Source organism: Lipophrys pholis (genome assembly GCF_963383615.2).
Source record: "Lipophrys pholis genome assembly, chromosome: 21".
NCBI classification, from domain to species: domain Eukaryota; kingdom Metazoa; phylum Chordata; class Actinopteri; order Blenniiformes; family Blenniidae; genus Lipophrys; species Lipophrys pholis.
Genome location: NC_137649.1, coordinates 24,192,008 through 24,211,735, shown reverse-complemented (window position 1 = coordinate 24,211,735; position 19,728 = coordinate 24,192,008). Strand labels below are relative to the sequence as shown.

Below are 19,728 nucleotides of genomic sequence, written 5' to 3'. Positions count from 1 at the left end.
CTGGCTTCTCTTTGGTTTGACACGGAACACGGAACACAAGCTCTAGATTTAGTCTGTAGAACACAACGTGCAGACAAGAGTCCAAAATACCAAAAAAAAAAAAAAACAACCCATGGAGTAATGGAAGCAGTGACGTGCAGTCAGGGGAGGCAGTGCCTCACCTGCCATCATGGAAAGAAAAAAAATGTAAAAAGAAAAAAACTTAATTAAATTGTTATATGTATCCAGTTATTATACTATAAAGTTATTTTCCATTTAACTTCACCAGTTTTAGATAATTTTTATTCAAAATCGCTGAATTTTCACATTTACCGTTCAAATACTGAGAAGAGACTTGTGGTGAGGCAGCAGCCAGCTGAGCCTCACCATGGATTGCTAATGACTCGGCTAACTGCTGTGCAGTGAGACCGTATTGCTATCTCTCTGTATGTCGCTGTTAAAATGTTCAAACACTTTTGCTATATGAATTAGATTATAAATTTCCATAGTTTAGTTACCTGAGGTATATAATGTACAGTGTATTTAGTCAACAACTGCATGTGTGTAACGTGTTTCTTGTGCTGAGCGGCTGGGTGAGGCACGCAGTTCTCCTGCCTCATGGTAGAGGGCGCTAGTGATCCCAGGGATCCTTCCTGCGACTCCTCGGCTGCAGAATAAGTGACAACAAGCGACAGTTAGCAAGTCAAGTGCAGCGGCGGCGATCGTTTATATTTTCCTCTCGCCTGGACTTCCTGTTAACACGGAGGATTACATAACTAAAATCATTTCTAAGTAAAGGTTAGACCATAATAACGTTTTTTTATTAAATGTGCTTTTTGTGTGCTCCAGTTTGTGTAAAGAACGCTGGGATGAGCTTTTAAACAGAACCCGTTAACTGCTGCCAATCAAATGGTGAATCAGATCCTCTTTAGGGTTCATATGTTAGTGAATCTGACTGTGATGAAGTCGGTGCCTCACCAGCCAGGAACCTCACCAGCCAGGAACCTCACCGCACCAGCCAGGAACCTCACCTCACCAGCCAGGAACCTCACCTCACCAGCCAGGAACCTCACCGCACGTCACTGCATGGAAGGGTGGAGCTTAAAATGTGAAGAGGACCCAGAGTCGCTCCCTGAGGGACTCCAAGGCCTTTGGACCCACTGAAAACAGTTTTCAAAACTGCTTCCAACGTGGAACTTTTAGAAAATATCTGCCTCAGTTTCCCTGGAAATGGGGAAAATCTGAGCTGCTACTGCTGCTCATGGATTTCAGTGACATTGACGGCGTCATCTGCATACATGGAGAACCTTTCATTTCCTGGAGATACCGAGAGGATGAAAACGAATACTGGGGCGACAAAAGTAGCGTCGACATTTACAGCTAAGTATTCGCCACTGCGGTTGTATTGCGTTTTAAAAACGGCTCCCACTAGTGGTAAAAGGAAACCACATCTGTTTCAGTGTTTAAAAATGAAACGTTTTAAACGAACAATCAAAACAGATTTTTCACTTTAGATGTTGATTTTCCATTTCATTGTTGCTGAATCAAGAAGTTTGCAACCAGCAGCGAGGACCCAGGGTGGATCCCTGAGGGACTCCAGAACCGGGGTTCGTTTCTCTCAAATGAGACGAAAACCTGTACGATCTGGACATGATAGTAATCGGTTACTGAGTTAGTTACTTGATGACTACTGCTTTTTCTCATGAGGTTTCACAAAGGGGCCAACACTGACCACCAGCAGGGGGCAGCACTGCTTCATGAGCTCCTCCAGCTGAAGTTCTGTGTGTGTGCGTGTGTGTGTGCGCGTGCACCAGCTGATGTTCCGCAGGTTGCAGCTCGTTCGAAAGCTAGAAAACCTTCTGTAATTAAGTAATTAAAAGAAAGTGTGTGTGTGTGTGTGTGTGTGTGTGTGTGTGTGTGTGTGTGTGTGTGTGTGTGTGTGTGTGTGTGTGTGTGTGTGTGTGTGTGTGTGTGTGTGTGTGTGTGTGTGTGTGTCCTTCAATCCTACACTTGTGTGAAGATAATTGTTTGAGTGGAAAACCTTCAGCATAGAACGACTCTTAACTTCCCGCTGTGATGATTCTGAACATCCAGAACGGCGACCCTGGTCCCGGAGGTTCCGTCTCTCGGCATCGTTCTAGTTGGAGACCAAAACGTTCCCAACAAGTCGCTCGTTCCAGATTCTCTTACGATTGTTGATTTGTGTGACTCATAGTTTCGTTTTTTAAGAAGTCGTGTCTGGACACGTTAAATATTAACTAAGGCAGGGAATTCCGTGGAGCTGGACGGGTCCAAGTATCTAGAACAACTGAACGGATCTCAGATCGTTTCTCGTGTTGTTGTGGAAGGAGAACCGTTCTCTCCTCTTCACCTCGTCGAGTCGGTTTCCCCAAATTGCTCAAATTCGGTAAAACTTCCATTCTTGGGAAAAGGTTCCGGTGAGTGACGGTCCCGGTGAGTGGACCTGGTCACATGACTCCACATCCTGTCCAGAATGTCACAACGATCAGTGAGTCAGTTTCTTGTCACAGAAAAAAACAATCTTCTCTCCTGACGAGTCGCACCAAGTCGGAGGTTTTACCTTTGGGACTTTTACAGATTTAAACTCTTGTTTTATTTTTAATTTTAAAGTTTTTTAACATCTGTTTTATCTACGGGGATAAAGAGGAGGGGCAATATGGATAAAGAGGAGGGGCTACAGGGATGAAGAGGAGGAACTACAGGGAAAACCGGGGGCAGAAAGGAGGGGGAAAGGGGAGAGGTGGGGCAGAAAGGGGAGAGGTGGGGCAGAAAGGGGAGAGGTGGGGCAGAAAGGAGGAGCTCCAGAGAGACTCGGGGGAAGAAACTGTCAGAAAGAGTTTGAGCTCTTCAGTCACCGATCACAACAACTGTGGGAACAGAACGTTCAACCAGAAACTCTGAAAGAGGAGAAGAAGGAGGAGAAGAAGGAGGAGAAGAAGGAGGAGAAGAAGGAGGAGAAAGAGAAGAAGGAGCAGCAGAGAGGAAGAGACGACTGATTCTGAGCAGTGGAACTGGTCTGACTGGATTCTTTCTGTGTTTGTGGGTGAGACTTCATCTGTGGAGGGATTCCTCCGCCTTCTCTGGGAAACGGCTTTGGTTTCCTCCTGGTTCTTCCTCCTGGTTCCTCCTGGTTCTTCCTCCTGGTTCCTCCTGGTTCTTCCTCCTGGTTCCTCCTGGTTCTTCCTCCTGGTTCCTCCAGGTTCCTCCTGTTTTCTCCTCCTGCTGGTTCCTCCTCCAGGTTCCTCCTGTTTCTTCCTCCTGGTTCCTCCAGGTTCCTCCTGGTTCTTCCTCCTGGTTCCTCCAGGTTCCTCCTGTTTTCTCCTCCTGCTGGTTCCTCCTCCAGGTTCCTCCTGTTTTCTCCTCCTGCTGGTTCCTCCTCCAGGTTCCTCCTGTTTCTTCCTCCTGGTTCCTCCAGGTTCCTCCTGTTTCTTCCTCCTGTTTCTTCCTCCTGTTTCTTCCTCCTGGTTCCTCCTCCTGGTTCCTCCAGGTTCCTCCTGTTTTCTCCTCCTGCTGGTGGAAACGTCTCCCCACATGGCGAACCTCAGTTCCTCCTCGGGCTACCAGCTGATTGAGGACTGCGAGGCCACGCACAAGGCTCTGTACAAGTTCTACGCAGCGGTGATGATCATGATCTTCATCCTGGCGCTGCCTCTCAACGCCTCCGTCCTGCACCTCTTCATCTTCAAGCTCAAGTTCTGGAAGTCCAACACCAACAACGTGTTCCTCTTCAACCTGGTTCTGGCCGACATCCTGCTGCTCTTCTGCCTGCCCATCAAGGCGCACAACTTCATCCAGGGCGAGCGGCGCAGCGGCAACGAGATCGTGTGCAAGGCCATGCTCTTCATGCTGTTCCTGAACCGCGGCGCCAGCATCGCCTTCCTCACCGTCACCTCCATCGACCGCTACTTCAATGTGGTTCACCCCGGCAGGAAGAACCTGCTGAAGGCGCTCAAGAAGTCGCCGCACATCTCCATCCTCATCTGGCTGCTGCTGCTGCCGCTCACCATCCCGACCATGCTCAAGAACTTCGACTGCTGCAACAGCCACAAGAGCGACGCCAAGGACGACACGCTCATCAAGGTAGCGCGCGTCTGAGGTTCTGATTCTGAAGGTACCGAGTGTCTGATGTTTTGATTCTGAAGGTACCGAGTGTCTGAGGTTCTGATTCTGAAGGTACCGAGTGTCTGTTGTTTTGATTCTGAAGGTACCGAGTGTCTGAGGTTCTGATTCTGAAGGTACCGAGTGTCTGATGTTTTGATTCTGAAGGTACCGAGTGTCTGAGGTTCTGATTCTGAAGGTACCGTGCGTCTGAGGTTCTGATTCTGAAGGTAGCGCGTGTCTGAGGTTCTGATTCTGAAGGTACCGCGCGTCTGAGGTTCTGATTCTGAAGGTACAGAGTGTCTGAGGTTCTGATTCTGAAGGTACCGCGTGTCTGAGGTTCTGATTCTGAAGGTACCGCGTGTCTGAGGTTCTGATTCTGAAGGTACCGTGCGTCTGAGGTTCTGATTCTGAAGGTACCGAGTGTCTGAGGTTCTGATTCTGAAGGTTAGGGTCTGGTCTGGATCAGAGTGTCGGAGGGAGACGCTGAAGCAAAAACACTAAAAATAGAAGAGAGTTTATCAGTCGAAACACCGATAACAACACTTCCTCCAACACTGCTGCTGCTCCTCAGTCAAGATTTACTCTACTTTACTCTACTCTACTTTACTCTACTTTACTCTACTCTACTCTACTCTACTCTACTCTACTTTACTTTCTTCATCTCACATCGGAGGAATTCACATTGTTGCAGCAGCAGCGAGACAAAAGGTGCAGAATAAAACCAAACTCAGGAAGTAAAACATCGAACACTCTGGGAGCAAAAACGTTCAAAACACCACGAAGCCAAATCTAGAAAACACCTGACCGAAGAGATGAATACTCCACCGCGAACATCAGTACAACAATACACAACCAGCAAAGTACAAAGACACACAACACTTTCAGGTTGTTCTGGTGTTCTACAGTTTTACTGCCGCAGGTATGAATGACCTGCCGTTACCATCCTCCTGATACCGCCGGCGTATCGGCTGCTGCTGCAGGAGCATCTAGCATCTAGCAGTTAGCATATAGCATCTGGTATCAAGCATCTAGCATTTAGCATCTAGCAGTTAGAATTTAGCAGTTAGAATTCAGCATCTGGCATCCACTATCAAGCATCTAGCATTTAGCATTTAGCATCTAGCAGTTAGAATTCAGCATCTGGCATCCACTATCAAGCATCTAGCATTTAGCATTTAGCATCTAGCAGTTAGAATTCAGCATCTGGCATCCACTATCAAGCATCTAGCATTTAGCATTTAGCATCTAGCAGTTAGCATTTAGCATCTGGTATCAAGCATCTAGCATTTAGCATCTAGCAGTTAGAATTTAGCAGTTAGCATTTAGCATCTAGCAGTTAGAATTTAGCAGTTAGAATTCAGCATCTGGCATCCACTATCAAGCATCTAGCATTTAGCATTTAGCATCTAGCAGTTAGAATTCAGCATCTGGCATCCACTATCAAGCATCTAGCATTTAGCATTTAGCATCTAGCAGTTAGAATTCAGCATCTGGCATCCACTATCAAGCATCTAGCATTTAGCATTTAGCATCTAGCAGTTAGCATTTAGCATCTGGTATCAAGCATCTAGCATTTAGCATCTAGCAGTTAGAATTTAGCAGTTAGCATTTAGCATCTAGCATCTAGCAGTTAGAATTCAGCATCTGGCATCCACTATCAAGCATCTAGCATCTAATTTAGCATCTAGCATCTAGCATTTAGCATTTAGCATCCTGTTTGAATTTGAATTTATTGTAAGGAAAGCTCCTTGAGATGACACATCTCGTTTACAAGGGGGACCAATCAGGACCTGCCAGAAAGTGAGAGGACCCAACTGGACCAGACGGGTCTTGTGAGGCCCTGGTGGTCTTGTGGGGCCCTGGTGGTCTTGTGAGGCCCTGGTGGTCCTGAGACTCGTCAGTTGGGATTATTTGCTCAGTATTTCGCTTCTTGCTGCAGAATTTTTCCTCCCTGAAGGAACAACGGAAGGTTTTGTGGGATTTGATTTGTGGCTCCGCCTCTCGCCTGGAAACTGTTTATTCTGAAGGAAACGTGAACATTTGCAGCTTCTACCGGTTTTGTTTTCTTTGGATTTTAAATCCACTGGATGTTGGACCAGATATCACATCCAGGACACATTCTGCAGTTCCTCCAGATACTCGAGTACCCATGTTCCCTTCAGGCTCCGAGCTTCAGGGTTTGCTTGTTCCCCAGACTTTACATTCCTGATTTCGTTTCAGCTGCTCTGCACCAGTTTGACACTTTTCTCCCTTTCCTCTCTCTTTTCTGGAGTTTCTGCTCCAGTTGCAGCGGTTCCTCTCACCGGTTCCTCTCACCGGTTCCTCTCACCGGTTCCTCTCACCGGTTCTTCTCACCGGTTCCTCTCACCAGTCTCACTTTGTTTTCTTCTTTCACATATTTAGCATATTTGTAGTGTGAGATTACATTCCAGCTCATTTCAATCTGCTGAGACAGAACTATGAGGGTAGAGACCAGAAATATCCAGAACACGTGATCCGCGTTTCCCCTCCTGAGAGGTTCTAGCAGCTTCCAGAACCACTGAGCCGGTTCACATGGCAACCATTCAAGTCGAAACACCTCGTCTCTGTGTTTTCATTCCAGAAAAGTTTCACGTTTCCATGGCAACTGTAGGAACAGTGAAAACTACGTAGTTTACCTGTTGGTCCACTAGTTGGTGCTGTTGTTATTGGTTTCTATGTATGTATTTCACCAACTTTTCGCAAAAACTACTCTCAGGATGATGTGTCAACGTTCAAGGACAAAGCCATTCCATTTTGAGACGTTAACGGTGAACCGCTTCCGAATAAATCCCGTAAAACTACGAAAAAATGTCCCATACATAGTGGATGAGACGGGCGCCTCCTGGAGGAGATCAGCCTGTGTTGCCATGGAGACGCTCCCTGACACCACGACTCGGTAGTTTTTATTCTGCAGAAAAGTCACAGGTGATATGTGAACAGCCGAGTCGTGGTGTTCTGGACACCACGACTCGGCAGTTTTCACCGTACAGAAATGTCCGGTGACGTGAAAACTGCTGAGTCACGGCGTCCCGGAGCAGGTTGTAACCGAGCCGGTGTGGTGGTGTGTTTTGCAGGATGTGGTGGACAGTATGCGGGAGGCGGTCTTCTTCACGCAGATCATCATCCCCTTCGTGGTCCTGGTCTACTGCACGGTCCACATCGTGAAGCGGCTCAAGCAGAAGAGCGTCGGCGACAAGACCAAGCTGCGGCGGGCCGTCTTCCTGGTCACCTCCGTCATGGTGGTCTTCTCCTTCTGCTTCCTGCCGTGCACCGTGGCCCGGGTGGTGCTGCTGGTGGTGCGGGTGCAGGAGCTGAGCGAGCCAAGCCAGGACAAGGCGGCGGTGGCCTTCGACGGCCTCATGGTCCTGTCCTACGTGGACTGCCTGCTGGACCCGCTGGTCTACTGCTTCTGCAGCACCAAGTTCAAGGGGCTCTACATCTCCAACTACTTCCCCTTCCTGGCCAAGGGCGAGCCGGCGCCGCTCGACAGCTCCACGGGGAACACTCAACCGGCAACGCGCAACGCCGTCATCTGAGGACAGCGGGAGGGCAGGCCAAAACCCTCTGAGACCCCCTGAGAACCGTTCAGACCCCCTAAGAACCTCCAAGGCCCTGGGAAAACATGACTCTGCACATTTAAAGTGAAACTCCATCAAATCTTGATTCTTCAAATAACTCCAAATCCTTTTTGTTCTGCTTTTAAGTTGTGACGATCACAGACAGGAATACATGACTCAGCACTTTTTTTTGCTAAAGTGGAACTCTAAATGTTTTGTGGTTCATTTGTTACGTCATTAGTTTGTCCAGGAGAAAACATGACGCAGCACTTTTTGGGGGTTTGCCGAGAAGAACTCAAAATGTTTTGTTTCGTCATTTCTTGACGACAACAGTTCGTACAGGATAACATGACTCAGCGTTCATTGTAAATTTTACAAACCTTTCATTTAAAAAAAGTTGTCAAATATCTGTAAATAATGAAATGACTCATACATATTTAAAAGAATTTGAAAATTAAACCAACTTAATTTCAGTTCATCGAGTAAATCCTAAAACTTTTGGTGACTCAGCACGTTTGAGGAGGGCTTGTTTTGGTTAGCTAACATGGACCGTCTGTGGGAGCGGCGGCGGCGGCGGCGGTATGAGTCCGAGCTGCGAGCCGGAGATGAAGACGAGACGAACAATAACCAGATTATTTTTAGCGGAGATATTTTCCCTGCAGGAAAAGCTGAAGAACATCTGTTTTTCACTTTGGAGTAAAAATTCCTCACAGAGGTCAAAGTTCAAAATCACTGTGTGTGTGTGTGTGTGTGTCTCTCCTCCTCCTCTTCTTTCTCCTCCTCCTGCTCCTCCCTCTACTCCTCCTGCTCCTCCCTCTCCTCCTCCTCCTCCCTCTACTCCTCCTGCTCCTCCCTCTACTCCTCCTGCTCCTCCCCCTCTCCTCCTCCTGCTCCTCCCTCTCCTCCTCCTGCTCCTCCCTCTCCTCCCTCTCCTCCTCCTCCTCCCTCTACTCCTGCTCCTCCCTCTCCTCCTCCTGCTCCTACCTCTCCTCCCTCTCCTCCTCCTCCTCCCTCTACTCCTCCTGCTCCTCCTCCTCCTCCTCCTGCTCCTCCCTCTACTCCTCCTGCTCCTCCCTCTCCTCCTCCTCCTTCCTCTACTCCTCCTCCTCCTCTTCCTCCTCCTCCCTCTCCTCCTCCTCCTCCTCCTGCTCCTCCTCCTCCTCTTCCTCCCTCTCCTCCTCCCTCTCCTCCTCCTGCTCCTCCTCCTCCTCCCTCTCCTCCTCTTCCTCCTCCTCCCTCTCCTCCTCCTCCTCCTCCTGCTCCTCCTCCTCCTCTTCCTCCCTCTCCTCCTCCTGCTCCTCCTCCTCCTCCTGCTCCTACATTCCTGACATGGCAGGTTGAGCGATCGTCACAGAGATAAACAGGTTTTGTACAAACTTGTTTTCATTCAGACCAAAAACCAAAATATTCTGAACGTAACAACAGTGTCTGACTTTTCCTCATGTAGGGCTAACCTTACTCTACCCCTGTAGCTCTAACCTTCTAACTCTACCCCTGTAGCTCTAACCTTCTAACTCTACCCCTGTAGCTCTAACCTTCTAACTCTACCCTGTAGCTCTAACCTTCTAACTCTACCCCTGTAGCTCTAACTCTGTAACCACCAGTAGCTCTAACCCTTTAGCTCTAACCCTGTAACCACTAGTAGCTCTAACCTTGTAGCTCTAAGCCTGTAGCTCTAACCCTGTAGCTCTAACCCTGTAACCACTAGTAGCTCTAACCTTGTAACCACTAGTAGCTCTAACCTTGTAGCTCTAACCCTGTAACCACTAGTAGCTATAACCCTGTAGCTCTAACCTTGTAACCACTAGTAGCTCTAACCCTGTAGCTCTAAACTTGTAGCTATAAGCCTGTAGCTCTAACCTTGTAGCTCTAACCCTGTAACCACTAGTAGCTCTAACCCTGTAGCTCTAACCTTGTAACCACTAGTTACTCTAACCTTGTAGCTCTAACCCTGTAACCACCAGTAGTAGGAGATACTTCACAAAGTCGCAAGTTACTTTCTATTTTAAGTAACGAGCAAAGTAATTTCTCAGGAGTTTATTAAGTTACAGTTACTTCAAATGATGATGTAATGAACAGCAGGGAACTCTGGCTCCCCCTGCTGGACCACACACGTCACAGGATACTTCATTACTTTGTGGGGTTAGGGAGAAAGTAATGAAATGTATGTAACCAACACACACACACACACACACACACACACACACACACACACACACACACACACACACACACACACAGAGGATGCAGTTCATTAAATCAATGTTGTAATCTGAGTTTCTCTGAAATGTAGGAGTGTGAAAGAGGAAGCAGCTTCACCTCCATCGAGATAACAGCTTGGACACACACACACACACACACACACACACACACACACACACACACACACACACACACACACACACAGAGTTAGAACAGGACTCACTGACACTCAGAGGAGGAGTTTAGGTTAGAAGTAATAAACCTTCGACATTCTGAGATAATATTTATCTAAAATCCTCAAAACGCCACAGGAATGTTTTTAAAAGTGTTTTTATTTTTTTTTTCTAAACGTTGATGACTGACAAGTTTCGTCTTTAATGTACCATCTTCAGTTTGGACTTTCACCGTGTGTGTGTGTGTGTGTGTGTGTGTGTGTGTGTGGGGGGGGGGGGGGGGGGGGGGGGGGGGGGGGGGGGGGGGGGGTTCTGGACGTGTTCCCAGCAAAACACTGGACGTGTGCAGACATGACGGCTTCATGTGGAGGAATTTCACAACATCCAGCACAGCTGGAAGAGCTGAGGCTTCCAGAGACTCCGACTGTCCAGAGAGACTCAGACTGTCCAGAGAGACTCTGACTGTCCAGAGAGACTCCAACTGTCCAGAGACTCCGACTGTCCAGAGAGACTCCGACTGTCCAGAGAGACTCCGACTGTCCAGAGACTCCGACTGTCCAGAGAGACTCCGACTGTCCAGGGAGACTCAGACTGTCCAGAGAGACTCCGACTGTCCAGAGAGACTCTGACTGTCCAGAGACTCCGACTGTCCAGAGAGACTCTGACTGTCCAGAGACTCCGACTGTCCAGGGAGACTCAGACTGTCCAGAGAGACTCCGACTGTCCAGAGAGACTCTGACTGTCCAGAGAGACTCCAACTGTCCAGAGAGACTCCAACTGTCCAGAGAGACTCCGACTGTCCAGAGAGACTCCAACTGTCCAGAGAGACTCCGACTGTCCAGAGAGACTCTGACTATCCAGAGATTTAAACTCAGTGTTTTTAGGTTTTTGTTTCTGACATGTTCCGTATTCACACCACGTTTTGAAAAACTTTGTCCGTTTCCTCGGAAACCCTTAAAGTGAAAGAACGTATTTAAATTCCAGAAAAAGTTTCTGTTCATACAACAAGCGCGACATTTTTTTACGTTTTCGTTCCAGAGTTTGGTGTTGACGTGACGAGAGTTCAAGGGAGAAAGACTCATGTCCCCTTTCCACAACGTTGACAGCATGTTGCCGTGGAAACGGGAGCCCGTCATAGAACAGCTGGGCTGAATCGTTCTGCTTGTGTTGCTGCGTCAAATCCAATAAAATATATTTGTAATGAGGTGAAATGTGTGAAGAGGCTTTTCAAATGTTTACGAGTTGCTGTAAATCAGAGTGAGAGTGGGAGAGGAAGAGCTGAGGCCCCGCCCCCTCCTCCTCCTCCTCCTCACTATAAACCCCCTCACAGCCTCGCCGCCGGCGGCTGTCTCTCTGCAGAGTGAGGAGAGTGAGCAGGGTGATGCTCGTCCTGACGAGCTGCCAATGGAAGCCAACATGATGACCCTGCTGACCCCGGTGACCCCGGTGACCCTGGGGACCCTGGAAAACCCGGACCACTGCCGAACCCCTAACCAGGTGACCTACCAGGCTCTGTCCTGGATCATGGTGCTGGAGTTTACTCTGGGTCTGCCGCTCAACCTGTCCGTCCTCTACGTCTTCATCTTCAGGTGAGACTCCAGCTGCCACACACTGGCCACACAGCTGCCACACACTGGCCACACAGCTGCCATACAGCTGCCACACAGCTGCCACACACTGGCCACACAGCTGCCACACAGCTGCCACACACTGGCCACACACCAGCCACACACCTGCCACACAGCTGTCACACAGCTGCCACACACCTGCCACACAGCTGCCATACAGCTGCCACACACCAGCCACACAGCTGCCACACACTGGCCACACAGCTGCCACACAGCTGCCACACACCAGCCACACACCTGCCACACAGCTGCCATACAGCTGCCATACAGCTGCCACACACTGGCCACACACCAGCCACACACCAGCCACACAGCTGCCATACAGCTGCCACACAGCTGTCACACAGCTGCCACACACTGGCCACACAGCTGCCACACAGCTGTTGCACAGCTGCCACACAGCTGTTGCACAGCTGCCACACACTGGCCACACAGCTGCCACACAGCTGTTGCACAGAAGACAAAGACGAACTTTCTTGAATGACGTTTTCTCTGCTTCCAGATTCAAGTTCTGGAGGAACAACAGCGTCTTCCTGTTCAACATCGTGGTGGCCGACTTCATGCTGGTGGCCTGCCTGCCCATCAAGATCTTTCACTACCAGCACGCCGTGCGGCGAAGCAGCAACCACCTGGTGTGCCGCGCGCTGCACTTCATGCTGTTCCTGAACCGCGGCGCCAGCATCGCCTTCCTCATCATGCTGTCCCTGGACCGCTACTTCAACGTGGTGCACCTTGGCCGCCGCAACTTCGTACGCGTCCTGAAGAAGACACCGCAGATCTCCGTGCTCATCTGGCTGCTGCTGCTGCCGCTCACCGTCCCCACCATGGTCACCACCTTCGAGTGCTGCAACAGCCACGGGCGAGACAACGAGACGTACTACCACGACGTCACCGACACCTTCAGAGAGGTAACCACGCTTTGAGTCCTCACCACACTGCACAGGACCTGGACCTGGACCTGGACCTGGACCTGGACCTGGACTACTCCCAGAGCTCACCTTGACCGTTAGCCTTAGCGTTAGCATTAGCGTTAACTGAAAATGCAGATAGGTTTTTTGGCTCATTCTACTTTTAGACATGTGGCACTCACTGTCACATTGGCATTAGTTTTCACATTAGCATTAGTTTTCACATTAGCACTAGCTGTCACATTAGCATATTCACAGTAGCATTTCCTTTTACATCAGCTTTCACATTAGCATTAGCTTTCACAGCTCTTGCTAATGCTAACAGTTGTTTTGTGTCACAGGTGAACAATGAAGTTGCTACAGCTAGTCACTGTTAGCATTAGCTCAGAGTTGAGCATGACGACTCGGTGTGTGTGTGGTTCCAGGCGGTGTTCTTCACCCAGATCGTGGTTCCGTTCGTGGTCCTGGTCTACGTCACTGTGCACATCGTGGGCCGGCTCCGGAGGAAGACGGTGGGCGACAAGACCAAGCTGCGGCGTGCCATGTGCGCCGTCACCTCGGTGGTGGTGGTGTTCTCCGTCTGCTTCCTGCCGTGTGCGGTGGCGCGTGCGGCGCTGCTGGGCGTGCGGCTGGGCGGCTGCGAGGGGGTGGAGGTGGTGGCGGTGCAGGTGTACGACGGCCTCATGGTGCTGTCCTACACCGACTGCCTCCTCGACCCGCTCGTCTACTGCTTCTGCAACTCGGGCTTCAAAGACGCATACCTGTCCACCTTCTGCCCCGCCTTCCTCCACCGGCGGCTGACCGCCACCGCAACCGCCACCGCCACCACCACGTCTGGTGCCAGGACGGCCTCGCTGCCCTTTGTGGAAAAATGACTTTCTCTAGAAGCCTGATAGCATCACCTGTGTCACAGCGGCCGCTGCGCCCAGGCGAACATCTGATAACGACTCCAGGAAATGACGCCTGAAGCCGGCGGACACACGCCGCCACACGCCGCCACACGTCCTTCGCCGCTTCACAGACACAGATCTTATCTCATTTCACGGCTGTAGAAATGATCTACAAATCCTCTTTCTCATGCTAACCCCCTCAAGTTGAGCGTTTTCAGAGCGGACCGCTAACATGCTCTGTACGTGCCCAGATAACCACCGGCGGGATTAATTCCCAACGCGAGTGAAATCTTTGACTCGCGCAGCAAACTTGTTAGCTAACAAAATTCTAAACTTTGTTCTGAGGTAGCTGCAGCGTCTTCAAGTCCGCCAACGGAGACAACGCTAGTCAGTTAGCATGCGCGTTAGCTGGGAAACACAGAACTTTACTTATTTTATGTCGATGGTTTCATTTCATAATATACGTCACTTTTGACGGACGCAGAAGTTCCCGTTATGGTCGCGTGTTTGGGAAAATGCTAACCGTACTAACCGTACTAGCCGTACTAACCGTACTAACCGTACTAACCGTACCCGACTCCGATTCAGTTTAGCTTTTTGTTAGCAAACATGCCAAAGTAATGACATTATAAATACGGCCTGAAAGTACTCTGATTACAGTTCGAGACCGTTGACAAGCGACAACATGCACGCTAACTCACTTGCTAAGGTCGTTAGCATGTTTGCTAAGATGCTAAGCATTGGCGTGAGACGATGTATGTCGAGATGCGACGTGATTGGACGTCACACGTTAAAGTTCTGACCAAACATAGAAGAGTTTCATGTTGAGTGAATCACAAAGGAACAAGGTTTTAAAAACCTCCACCTTTTAACTTTAATACCTTTTTTTTACCAGAAGATGAAAACAAGTACTTCAAAATGAGTAAAATCTGAATATAAAGCCTTTTTAAAAAAAATACATTGAAATGTAAAACAAACTCTTGCATTCTGGGTGTTTTTGAGGCTTTTAGACGAAACTGAAAATGTTTCGTTTTTGCGTTTTTCGTTTCAGATCTTCTCGCTTAAACGACGAAATGAAACCGTTTTTAGAAAACTGTAAACAATTTTTATGTTTTCTCTCCACGAAAAAAACCCGTTTTGGTGTCTCGGCGCTTCGAGCGTGAGTCGATGGTTCATGTGTTTTTGTTTCCACGCCAACGTGAGAAGTGAACACGCATCGTTTTTGTCTCTTCATTTACGAAAACTTTTGCATTTCCACATTTTGAGACAAAAATTTTTCGTTTTTGCATTTTTGTTTCTGTAAAGTGTCACATATCCACTCCAACATTTCAAGGGAAAACGAATACCATTTTTGCATTTTCATTTCTGAAAAGTTTTGCGCTTTCATAAAGTTCTGAATGAAAACTTGATGCTTTCGCATTTTTTTGCTTCCGAAAAGTTCTGCAACAAGGTTTTGAGCGTTTCTGTGTTTACAGATCACTTTCCAGTGAAGATGCATCGTTTCTGAAAAGTTTCGCACTTAGATAACAACATTGTGAACGGACGCGTATGGTTCGTGCGTTTTCGTTTCCAAAAAGTTTCACATTTACGTGAAAAGATCTGCGGGTGCACGAGAGGAAACCAAACGACTCCGAACTCCGCATGAAGACGCGTCGACTGAAACCTCCTGAAGAAGACTCGGTGAAAACTGGTGCATTCTGGGAGTTTTTATAAACAGCAGGCCGTTAATCTGCAGGTTCTCCTCCTCTGGTTCTGGGTCTGCAGGTTCTCCTCCTCTGGTTCTGCAGGTTCTCCTCCTCTGGTTCTGGGTCTGCAGTTGCTGAAATGACTCACTGAACTCACGTTGAGCTCATTTCTCCTTGTTTACAAACATTTGTTCAGGTTTGTAAACCTGACATTTACTATCCAAACACACACACACACACACACACACACACACACACACACACACACACACACACACACACACACACACACACACACACACACACACACACACACACACACACACACACACACACACACACACACCTTCCTGTTTTTCTAAACGTTCCTCTTCATCTCTCAGTCCAAATATTGACTCTACTGTTGGAATCTTCACTTTATAGAATTTTTGCAGGACGGCGAGACACAAAAAACAGTAACACACACACACACACACACACACACACACACACACACCTTGTGTGTGTTCCAGAGCATCCAGAACAATTCTTGCTTCTGAATTGGATTTTATTTCTTCTGATAAACTTTCAACACAAAAAACACCTTTTTTTTTTTAATAATCTGCTTGAGGAACCCGTAGAACCTTCCAGTGTCTCGTCACTCGACCCTCTGATTGGCCACTCAGCCCGTCTTCTTCCGTCCGATTGGACAGGAGACGCCGGTTCCTCGCAGGCCACAGTAGCCGTTCGGGTCTTTGCTCAGGTACTGCTGGTGATAATCCTCCGCGTAGTAGAACGTCTGACCAGAGCAGATCTGAGTGGTGATCGGACCGAATCCTCCCTCTGTCAGCAGCTGAGGAGAGGAAGATGCTCTATAATCTGATGTTGGAGGAGGAAGTTGCTCTATAATCTGATGTTGGAGGGGGATGTGCTCTATAAACTGATGTTGGGGGGGAGATGCTCTATGATGTGATGTCAGAGGAAGATGCTCTATAATCTGATGTTGGAGGGGGAGATGCTCTATGATGTGATGTCAGAGGAAGATGCTCTATAATCTGATGTCGGGGAAGATGCTCTATAATCTGATGTTGGAGGGGGAGATGCTCTATGATGTGATGTCAGAGGAAGATGCTCTATAATCTGATGTCGGAGGAAGCTGCTCTATAATCTGATGTTGGAGGGGGAGATGCTCTATGATGTGATGTCAGAGGAAGATGCTCTATAATCTGATGTCGGAGGAAGATGCTCTATAATCTGATTTTAGAGGAAGATGCTCTGTAATCTGATGTCAGAGGGAGGTACAGGAAGTCCCGCCTCCAACTGATTGACAGCTGTACCTTCTGATATTGATCTCTGGAGGTCAAAGCTTCTTCCAGCTGCTGCTGAGTCGAGGTGAAGATGGCAGAACGATACGTGGTTCCTACATCGTTCCCCTGACGCATCCCTGGAACACACACACACACACACACACACACACACACACACACACACACACACACACACACACACACACACACACACACACACACACACACACACACACACACACACACACACACATTAGCAGTGAGACAGCGGTCTGTTAGCAGGGCATTAGCAGAGCGTTAGCAGAGCATTAGCAGAGCAGCAGCGTTAGCGGGTGGAGCGGTACCTTGCGTCGGATCGTGACTTTCCCAGAAGACTCTGAGGAGACTGGCGAGGCTGATTTTGTCGGGGTGGAAGACGACTTGCACCACCTCCGTGTGTCCGGTTCTTCCTGTGAACGAACGCCAGGCATCACCACCGCCAGCGTTTAAGGCCACGCCCCTTTAGTTGTTGTGGTTAATTTATGACATTTCATATGCTTTTGCCTGTTTTTGGGACCGTTTGCTCTGTTTGTGTGTGGTTCTGTCTTCGTTTCGTAGATTTTTTATTCTCATTGTTTTGTGTGTTTTCGTAGTTGATTTGCATGTGTGTGTGTGTGTGTGTGTGTGTGTGTGTGTGTGTGTGTGTGTGTGTGTGTGTGTGTGTGTGTACCTGTGCACACCTCCCTGTAGGTGGGGTTCAGTGTGAATCCTCCAGCGTAGCCAACTTGTGTGGAGTAAACTTCTTTCTGTGTCCAGAACTTTCTCTCCGCTCCCCAGAAACAGCCCATACCTGCAGGCGGAGGGAGAAGTGGGAGGGGCATGCGGAAATCGAACACGGTCAAGAACAGAACCATTCGACCCATGATGTCACTTCACCACAGAAAGGACGTGTGTGTGTGTGTGTGTGTGTTACCGAACATGACGGTCTCTGTTCCGTCTGGAAAAGGAGGAACCGTCCGGTTTCCGTTCACGTCATGTTTCGCTGCACGCAGAGCAGGAAGTGAAGAGTTCAACGTTTTGGGCTTTTGGGGTGAAATTTGCAGATGAACTCTGACCTTTCCGAGTGACAATATTTCTTCGAAATGCAGTTTTCACATTAAAACATGCCGTATAACACTACTGTTTCACTAAATATTCTTTAAACGAAGAAGTCTTTTAAAATCAATACTATGATTTATCCTGAATGAAAGGTTTCCTCCAGAGGACTGGACGAGCAGACGGGCCACTCCTGCTCCCTTTAGCGTTTTTTGGAGGGAAACTTTCCCTCATTCTTCACATTGAGGTTTAAACAACCAAAAGCAACACCGCATTAAAAAAAAAAAACATTTCTCACGCTCATCGTTTTCTTCATCTCATCGGCGCTGTGCGTGCCTCACCCACAGCGACACCTTGCGTTTGTTTTCACCCAGCGCTTCTGAACCGGAAGTAGGCGTGATCCATTTTATAACGTGAGCGAATTTAGAATTTTTGACAGAGAAAAAAATGTAATAATAATATTCGAGATAAAATTAATGAATTACTGGAAACGAAAATATTCTCTGTTGTTAATCGATTTTTGTATCAATGTTTACGTTGACGCAGCCTGGTGGCTTTGCGCATGCGTAGCACAGCTGCGCTAACTCTACAATTTTAATAATTTATATGGCCAACGGTCCCCTGTGAACGTTGTTCAGAACACGAGAGACAAAATAAACACAAAACTCTCCGTTTCCTTGAATCCCGGCTGGGTGCTAACAGCAGCTAGCCTGCTAACGCTATAAACAGTGTTTCACCCCATCGGGATGCTAACAGCAGCTAGCCTGCTAACGCTATAAACAGTGTTTCACCCCATCGGGATGCTAACAGCAGCTAGCCTGCTAACGCTATAAACAGTGTTTCACCGCAGCGGGATGCTAACAGCAGCTAGCCTGCTAACGCTATGGAGACTGACCGGACACTCTGATGCCTTCAGGCCGGCCGGGAGGCGCCGTCTCCGGTGTCGGCATCTCCACCTTCGAGGCCATCTCTCCCATCCCACTGCCCGCAAAGTGTCGCCACAGCAGCCGGAGCCTGGAGGAGGAGACCATAGATCGCCAGACGCCGCGGGGTTATTTAACCGGAGCACCGCGTTGTGCAAAGTCGTTACACAACCCCGGCCGTCCGAGACTCGTAAACACCACACGGACTATCGAGAGCCTTAAAGAAACACTTCTGAACCGGTTTATTTCTCTTTGTCTCCAATGAACTGACAAAACCACTGAGCCGTAATCAACAAACAACCATGGAATCTGTAGAAAGTTTGTCTGATTGCTGTGAAAATAAATGCTCACTCTAATAAACACTTTAAAACGTTAAAACTGTTAAGATTTGAAAGGAATTCTGAGCAAGAAGTGCTGGGATGGGATAGATAGATAGATAGATAGATAGATAGATATGGGAATTAATCAAATTAATCTGGAATTTATAAAGGTAATCTGGAGTTTATAAAAGTAATCTGTGAGTTTATAAAGGTAATATGGGAAATTACATGAGTTAATAAAGGTAATCCTCCTCATTTCTTTCTCTCCATCCTCCTCCCCCCTCCATCCTCCCTCCTCCTCTCCGTCCTCCCTCCCTCCCTCCCTCCATCCTCCATCCTTCCTCCTCCTCCATCCTCGGGACTGCAGCAGCCCCTCCGGGGGTCTCCGGTTCGTTCCTCCGGTGGTCCTGCGGTGTGTTTGGACGGTAGTTTCACGCAGATCACCGGGACCGAGCCGTCTGTGGTCATTCTGCGGTAGGAGGACGCTCCGACCCCCGCAGCGCTGCTCCGGAGCGCAGCGCCGCGGGCCGGGAGGCGCGCGCACATCCATCCGTCTCGCAGCGTTCGAGCCCCGGTCGCGCTCAGTCCCGTCACCTCGGTGTTTTTTCTATTCAAAGGAATTTTAATGGTTAAAAGCTTCTGCGCCATTTCTCGGCTCCCGTGCTCGTGTCGTGCACGCGCTGTGAGTATTCCGGCGTTCAGGTGCGCGCCGATCCCGCACAACGCCGCAGTGTCTCTGCGGGACACACACACACACACACACACACACGCACACACACACACACACACAGGTGGAGGATGATGGATTTCTTCAAGATGATTTAATCTTGTGTGGATTTCTCTTCAGAACCTTCCAGTTCTCTGGGTTCTGGTGGAGCAGTGGGTTGGTGGAGCAGTGGGTTCTGGTGGAGCAGTGGGTTGGTGGAGCAGTGGGTTGGTGGACCAGTGGGTTCTGGTGGA

The 19,728-nt window shown here is 48.7% G+C and overlaps 2 protein-coding genes across 2 annotated transcripts; one reads left to right on the top strand and one right to left on the bottom strand.

The window, feature by feature from the left end:
• Positions 1-2,917: 2,917 nt before the first annotated feature.
• gpr31 (G protein-coupled receptor 31) lies at positions 2,918-14,887 on the top strand. Its single transcript, XM_080490171.1, has 5 exons — positions 2,918-4,080; positions 7,197-7,649; positions 11,414-11,643; positions 12,185-12,590; positions 13,016-14,887. Exons 1-5 carry the CDS (start codon positions 3,532-3,534, stop codon positions 13,463-13,465), a joined length of 2,088 nt encoding a protein of 695 aa, XP_080346297.1. The 5' UTR covers positions 2,918-3,531; the 3' UTR covers positions 13,466-14,887.
• Positions 14,888-15,570: 683 nt separating this feature from the next.
• Positions 15,571-19,456, bottom strand: msraa (methionine sulfoxide reductase Aa). Its single transcript, XM_080491280.1, has 6 exons — positions 18,421-19,456; positions 17,404-17,472; positions 17,161-17,280; positions 16,796-16,900; positions 16,482-16,588; positions 15,571-15,997 (listed from the first exon to the last, which is right to left on the bottom strand). The coding sequence occupies exons 1-6, from the start codon at positions 18,554-18,556 to the stop codon at positions 15,827-15,829; spliced, it is 708 nt and encodes a 235-aa protein (XP_080347406.1). The 5' UTR covers positions 18,557-19,456; the 3' UTR covers positions 15,571-15,826.
• Positions 19,457-19,728: the final 272 nt, after the last annotated feature.